The 7788-nt window shown below is 49.5% G+C and overlaps 1 protein-coding gene across 2 annotated transcripts in view; it reads right to left on the bottom strand.

Annotated features, from left to right (window-relative positions):
- Positions 1–4812: 4812 nt before the first annotated feature.
- The window catches only part of NFKBIL1 (NFKB inhibitor like 1), a 12840-nt gene continuing 9864 nt past the window's right edge, over positions 4813–7788 (bottom strand). Inside the window, exons 3-4 of one of the 2 annotated variants that reach the window (XM_008067681.2) lie at positions 5799–6020; positions 4813–5618 (exon numbers count right to left, since the gene is read on the bottom strand). In XM_008067681.2, the coding sequence (XP_008065872.1) occupies positions 5029–5618; positions 5799–6020 (812 nt within the window). In that variant the 3' untranslated portion in view covers positions 4813–5028. The remainder of the gene's footprint in view (positions 5619–5798; positions 6021–7788) is intronic. The other variant, XM_008067683.2, reaches the window with a different exon arrangement.

The following is a 7788-nucleotide window of genomic DNA, read 5'->3' as shown; positions in this document are numbered from 1 at the left end:
ACCCGCAGGCTCAGGCAATACACTCACCTCAGCCTCCCAAAGTGCGGGATTACAGCCTGAGCCACCGAGCCTGGCTGCCACTGCTAATCTTAACCATCTAACCTCAGAGAATCATCAGTGTTTCTGGATAAAACTTGCAATCATTGTCTGTTTCCTCCCCATTATACTCCCGTGGGTGATGTTCTAAATCTCCATGCCTCTTATGCCCTTCACCCTACCTCCTCACTCTCAGCTGCATCATCTATCTTATTGAGCTTAAGACCATCCAAAGTGGCGGTCCTCACTTCCTTCTTTTCTCTTTGCTTTGCTATTTACTTTTCATCTTTCTTTTCCTCTCAATTCACAGTATATTTTCTTCTTTCTAAGACTGGTTCTTTAATTTGCACTCTATCTCATTTCCTCTGTCTTTATAATATTCTTTCCTCCCTTTTTCTTGTATGTTTATATTTATCTATTTATTTTTGAGTAGGAGTCTCACTCTGCCACCCAGGCTGGAGTGCAGTGGCACAATCATGGCCACTGCAGCCTCGACCTGCTGGGCTCAGGTGATCCTTCTACCTCAGCCTTCCAAGTAGCTGGAACCATAGGCATGTGCCACCATGCCTGGCTAATTAAAAAAAAAAAATTATCATAGAGACGAGTTCTCACCAACTTGCCCAGGCTGGTTCTTGTATGCTTAGTATCCTCATCTTTTTGTACACGTTCCCTTCATTTCATGTTCAATTCTGTTTCTGGAAAATAAAAAATCCTTCCCTGAACTATTTTTCCCTCAAATGTTCAGTCCATTTCTCACTTTCCCTTTTCGTGTGATGTCTTAAAAGACTAGCTCCCTTAACTAACCACTTTTTCAGGAACTGGTAAAATTTTCCTCATCTGTAAAATCTGTAGGTAGAACCAAGAGATGATTCTTAGTTATCTTCTCTATTCACCATTCTATGACTTTGCACCCACCACCTCCTTTTCCTCACCTCCCACTCATTCCTCAACCTATGTAAAGTGATTTCTATTCCTCTAGTAAATGGAAACTGTTTTCTCAAAATTTGTAATCATCTAGTTCCTGAACCCATCTTTGCATCACCTACCGGTCTTCTTTGAAGCCTCAGACATGGCTGCCCTGTGTCTACTTGGCATAATCCCCTTCCTTTGCCCTACTTCTCTGACTGCTCCCCCAACCTCTCTCCTTTATTGGTTCTCTTCCTATGACCATCCTCAGGGCAATCCTGGTCACTCCACCCTCTCTCTTGAGGATCCTGTCCACTCAGAGGCTCAACCTCTATTGGAAAGGGAAATCTAATCCTCCAACTCAAACTTCTCTCAAGTTCCAGAACTGCTTGCTGGAAATATCCACCTGAGTGTATGCTAGCACCTCAACCTCAGAGGGCCTTCTTTGAGGCCCTAAGCAGGCACACCTCCCATTATTATGTGTAGTTACTTGTATACTGTCTTACTACTCTCCAAGTTCTATGACAGGACAATGACCTTATCACTTACACCTATGTCTAGCAGTGCCCTGCTCCTAACACGTGTTTAATAACAGTTTATTGTTATCAGTACCAATCTGAAATTGAACTCCTTATCTCTCCCTGCAGCCATGCTCCTTCTACTCGATTTAGGGCATCATCTTTCCAATCTCCTAGACTTAAAACTTGGAGTCATCTGACTGCTTTTTCCCTACTCTCACCATCTAATCAGTTGTCATGTCCCAAAGTTCCCTCAGTTTATAAAATTGATTCCTTCCTTTAGAGCTGTTTGGAGTTATTAGGACTTTAGTAGAAAGTATTAGAGTCAGATGAGTTTAATACTAATTCCACTACTTTTAAGCTGTGTGGCCTTAAGCAAATTACAGTATGTTCATGGGCCTCAATTTTCTCATTTCTATAAGGTGAGAAATTGATCCACAACCCATCTTTTGGACAGATGTCGACAGGATTACAGATATCAGGAAAAGAACTGGCTAACACATCATAGGTATCTAAAAAAATGATAGCTGTTTCCTTCTTTACTTCTTGTCAACTCCTGCAGCACTCTCTTGTTCTCCCTCTTTTTCATAGTTGTCACCAGTGCCACTGCCCACCGGATGAAGTCCAAATCCCTGACCTTGGCATTTGCGGTCCTTTCTTCATTACATGTCCCCTCATACCTGTGCTTCTTTTACCTCAGGACACTCATCTTTTCCGTATGTGCCATGTTTTCTGACTTGTTGGCCTCTGCTCAATCATTTTATTTACCTACGGAAACTTTCCATTCTCTTCCACCCATTGAAATCTTACCTATTCATTACAGACAGTTAAAATGCCCTCTCTCCCTCCTGAGAGCCTCCCCAGGTGTTTTCAGATGGATTTAATCTCCTTTTCTGTATTCACTGTATCTTACTGTAAAGTTTATTTTTTTTTTTGAGTCAGAGTCTTACTCTGTCACCCTGGCTGGAGTGCAGTGGCATGCTCACGACCACTGTGGCCTCAACCTGCTGGGCTCAGGTGATCCTTCCGCCTCAGCCTTCCAAGTAGCTGGAGCCTCAGGCATGTGCCACCACACCTGGCTAATTTCTTGATTTATTGTAGAGATAAGGTTTCATCATGTTGCTCAGGCAGGTCTCGAACCCTTGAGCTCAGGTAATCCTCTGGCCTACACCTTCTAAAATAAGATGCCGGGCACAGGCTTGAGCCACTGTGCCCGGCATCTTATTGTAAAGTTTACTCTGCATTCCTTGAATCAGTTAATCAGGTATGGCTCTGCCTCCCCAGCTGGACTGTAAGCTTCAAGCAGGGTTTGAACGTATCTTTGGGATACCTGATGCTTGCTGACCTATACTGAATAGTCTCCCCAGATCCTTTCCCTAACTTAACCCAAACCTGCCCCAACCCCTGTCCCCAACCGACCTTTCTTATTTACCTATGGAACCTTTCTTATTTACCTATGGAACCATTATCTTTCCCAGTCCTGTTTCTCCAATTGAACCCCAATGCAGCCTCCACTGAAACTGGCTCCTAGTTCTACCTCTCCAGTGTTTCACGGCAAGCACTGAGTCACCCTTGGGGATCCCTGGGCCTCCTCCTTGCCCCCACCATGGTGGACAGGATGCCTGCTGCCAGCCCCAAGGGGTCAGAGGAAGCCAGGGCCTCTAGGGCTCAGTATTTTTATCAGCCTAGGAAACGAGAGACACAGAAGCGGAAATCATGTGGTCAGAGAAAGTGAACAGCCCTTATCGCAGGGGAACCCCCACCAGGGCTGGGGGCCAGATACCAGGGAGGGATGTTGAAAAAAAAGCACGCTGGGGGCTCAGGTAGCAGGGCTTATTTTGCTTTGGCTTTATGTAACTCTTGCAGAAGGGGAAATGATGTGCTTAAAAAACAGAGAAATCTCCTATGTGAAGGAGCAAATTTGAAAACCAAAGTTTTGTCACTTACCTCTCAAGCCCCAGCTTCGAGATCCTAAGCCCAACTCCCCCCAACTCCAAACCTGGGCTCTTTGCATGCCACTTCCGAAATCTCCAGCCTGTGAGAGGAACCGGACGCCAGCCAGGGTCGCTCACAGCTTGAAGTCTTTTCTCTGAATCACAGCAGCTTCCTCTCACAGGATCTTTCTCACCAGCCCTCCCCCTTCTGTCCCCTCAACATCTGCTTGGTCTCTCAGAGGCCTTGAGACTCTTCTTAACTTCAGGCTCTCTGGCTGCTCCGAGGGCCTCACGCTCACCTCATGTTCCCATATTCCCAGAGGCTTGCCCTCCCTGTCCTCAACCACCTTCTGCTTCCATTCCTTGGACTCTCCTGTATAGGCCTGGGCTCGAAATCTGAAAAATATGTTTCCAAGGGATAAGGTTCTCCGACAGACATGTAGCTTGTGCAAACACTAGCGCATGCCTTGTATTCTCTCCTTTCAGTCCTGCCCTTTCTTTTCGCTGAGTTCACCAGTTGTGTGTTGGGGGATGGCAGAAGGGTTTGGTCTGCCATTTCCTATCCTAGTGTCTGGGAAGCTGGAGTGGGAGCCTTCCTCTATGGGATTCCCAGACTCTCTCTCCCTCTACTCCTCAGACCCCCAACCACCTGTTCTTAGAAAAGACATTGCCTGGATACCCAGAGATGAGCTGAGGTTTGGGATGGAAGCAGAAGCTGGAGAAGAGCAGGACTGGGATCCTGGGGGACACGAGATAGGACTGAGAAGCTAGAGGGCAGAGACAGCTGGAGCCAGCAGCCTGGCTGGCCTTGGGTGTGGATCTCTGGTTGCCCAAGAACAGACAACCCAGGTTACATAATTTGGCTCTTTCCGCCTTCTTCCCCTGCTCCTAATTTTAGCAACTGAAATCGCACTCCCCCACAGAGCTCTTCCTCCATCCATTCTGATTCTATCCCCCATTCTCCTCCAACCTCTTCATGGCCCCCCAGCACCAGCTGCCCCCAACTCGGCTCATTCAGTGACTCAGCAAAGGGAAAGCCCTGTGTGTGGGGGGGGGAGGGAGTGTTAAAAGAGGAGGAGGATGTGGTTCAGCTTGGGGAGCTGGGGAGGGGAGAGAAACTGGTTTTGTTCCCCTTTTAGCCTCTGTTCACATCTATTTCTCCAGCCGCAGACTACAGAGTGGACAAGACCCCAGCATAGGGAGTGGAGTGAGACTGCAGGGCAACATGGGCCTTCTTAGGGCTGACCAGAGAATGGGCACAGAGGGGATTCTCATTTTCAGTTGAGGGCACGCATTAGGGTGTACGTGCGTGTTGCAGGTGTGTAGGAGCTGTGGGTTCCGGCAGGCGGGGCGGGAAAGGAGATGTCATGGGTGATGAAAACCACAGCGATGGAAAAAGGCAGAGGAGACACCGGGAGTGAGATGTGGAACTAGGTCTTATTAGGAAATGGTCGAGTCAAGGAGTAGTGGTGGTGGCCCCTACCTCCCACTCCCGCTCGTTACATGTTTCACTCCCACCCCATATCCTCTGCCAAGCAAGCAGCATCTGGCTCTTCCTTGTGGTCCCCATCCTTGACCTTACCCTGCCTTGCCCTGAGGCTACATCCCCAAAGTTTCTTACTCTTTCCCTAAGGTTACTTGAGGGCCTCTGCATGGCGATTCAGAGCCTGAGAAAGGGCCGTCACAGCTCCCATCACGCGGCCCAGCTCCCAGGTCTCAATCTGGCTTCGGAATCGCTGCAGGAAGCGGTCAGGGTGCCAGCGGACCTGCTGGACCCTCAAGTACCTCCTCAGAGCCCCCTGTTCCTCCAAGGGGGGACCCCTGGCTACCAGGGCTGCAGCCATGGCCTCTGGGTCCCCTCCCCCAGGGCAGGGCCAGGGCACATCGCCAAAGCGCCAGAGGCTGCCCCTCCCCGCCCCTCTGGGGTGTTCTGCCCTGGACCCAGCCCTGGCTGGCTCTGGCCCTCGGTCCCCTCGAGCCTCCTGGGCCCTCCTGGCTCGGCTCTCACGCAGTTCTTCCTCCTTGGCCTGGGCTCGCTCTCGGAAGAGTCGCTGCTCTTCCTCCTGCTGTCGCCAGCTCTGACTGGAACCCTCAGCCCGTGGGGGTCGGCAGGATCCCTCTGCTTCCCGCTGTTGCTGCTGGCGCTTCTGGGCATGTTCCTGGGCCAGGCGATCTGCCCAGGCTGAGAAGGACTCAGGTTCCTGGGCCTCATGGGAAGTGTCATCTGTTTGGAAGGGAGGAAAAGGATAGTCAGGGAAAGGCTGTGAAAAGTTGATGGGCCATGAGAAGCAGGGAAGCACAGAGAAAGGGACACAAGAGCCGAGTACGGCACACACATGCTTAGGCTGTAGGAAAGCGGTCAGCAGGGAAGAAGGGCAGCTGTGGATGGCAGTGGACTCCTTACCTTCAAACCTCCCCATGACCTCCTGCCACTCGTCCTCCAGCTCGCCCTGTAGCTTCTGTCTCCATTCCCGCTCCTTGGAAGCTTCATCTTCATCCTCCTCTTCAGCAGAATCCCAGGGGGGTCCCCAGCCCAGAATTTGCCCAGGCGTCTCCCCATCCTTATTCTTTATTCCCATGGCAGAGGGACAGCGACTCAGCAGCGGCAGGAAGAAGTCTGTGTAGGCTGTTGGTGGGAGAGCAGGGAGTAGAAGTTAGCTGGGACTCCCACTCCTCAGCAGGGCCGTCATCTTGAATCGTGCTGGTCACTCACTCCCTTGGTCTTAGAGCAATGGAAGGGTGGCCCACATGGATGCCTCCTGGGTATTAGGAAATAACCATCACTGACAAGTATATACTGATAGTTTACCACATGCATGATAAGCGTGGTAGTTTAAAATATTCTGACTGGCATCTCCACAAACAATTATATTTTAGTGTCCCAAGAGTTCTACTATGTCAAATGACATTTTTCGGCCTGCCTTCAGCCACTAATGCAGTGTCAAAATCTCTTTGACTATGTATTCCATTTTCGGCTTGAATATTGTCACTATTATGTCCCTTATTTTCTCAATGGAAACAATACATCAGATTGGTAAAACATCTGAACTCTCTACTCTGTGCCATTATAAATATACAAATACAAAACGATATTTATCTTTTGATATCATTTTTCAATAAGCTAAGTAAAATAAGTGTTTTCAGGGGAATTTCTCTCAGCCAGCCTTACCAGGGGCTGATGGGAGGTAGATCAGCAACAAGTAAGAGCCTCAGAAATGCTGCCAGCAGCAGAACAAGCTCTTTCCAAATGATTGCTGACCTAGGGCAAGGGCAAGGGGATTGAGTGAGATAGAAGGTCTCACCCAGTGGCTGAGAGAGAACAGGACAATGATGTTCCTGAGTCCCTCCTTTCTGAGTCCTGACCTTGCTATATCCAGCCCAGGGTTAGCCAAATGTCATGCTGCTTGCTTCACTGCAACCCAGGCACTCTGGCCAGGACCACCTGTTGTAGCTACCAACCACGTTACACTCCGGGGGACAGAGGAAGGTGAGGGAAGCAGCCTTCCTTCCTGTGGACCTACTTTATTCCCCCAATAGAGGAGGAAATGGGCTGGCAGTCCTTATATCTTTATTTGGTGGTGCTAGAAAGTACTGTTTACCTGGCAGAAGGACGGGGTGGTAAACAGTTGACCTGTCACTGCCAGGAAGGCAGGAAGACAGAGTAGGCCCAGTCTTGGTTGCCCAAGGTCTGCCACCCCCACCCAAACCATATCAAGATGAGGGGAGGGGCATTTCTCTTTAGTACTGCTGTGATCTAACACAGGACTTCCCAACTTGTTCTACCTAGCAAGTACTTGGTCCTGTCTTTCAAATGCTTAGTCCCAACAGGGCTCGCTGCAGGTGTGAGGGTGGTGAGTCCTTAGGCTTGCATGGAAGGTTTTACACTCATACGTTTTAAGAAGTAGGACCTCCGGTTGGGCTCGGTGGCTCAGCCTGTATGTAATCCCAGCATTTGGGGAGGCCGAGGCGAGTGGATTGCCTAAGCCCACGGGTTCGAGACCAGCCTGGGCATCTTGGTGAAACCTCGTCTCTACAATAATTAAAAAAAAAAATTAGGCGGTTCGTGGTAGCGCACATGTGTAGTTCCGGCTACTTGGAAGGTTGAGGCGGAAGGCTCGCTGGAGCCCAGTGGGTCAATGCTGGGGTGGTGGTGAATGTGCCACTGCACTCCAGCCTGGGTGATGGAATGAGACTCCAACTCAAAAAAAAAAAAGTAGGACCTCCAACTATAAAAACATGTTAAATACAATATAGCACAGACCAATGATGTTTGCTTGTGAAAAAAGCTAATTACAAGCTGGTGTTGGTGGCTCAGCCTGTAATCCCGCGCCTTTGGGAGGCTGAGGTGAGTGGATTGCCTGAGCCCGCGGGTTCGAGACCTGCCTGGGCAGCGA

The sequence above is a fragment of the Carlito syrichta genome, unplaced genomic scaffold, assembly GCF_000164805.1.
Source record: "Carlito syrichta isolate Samal-C Ts95f unplaced genomic scaffold, Tarsius_syrichta-2.0.1 Scaffold309736, whole genome shotgun sequence".
Lineage (NCBI taxonomy): Eukaryota > Metazoa > Chordata > Mammalia > Primates > Tarsiidae > Carlito > Carlito syrichta.
This window is presented reverse-complemented; position numbering and strand designations above follow the sequence as displayed.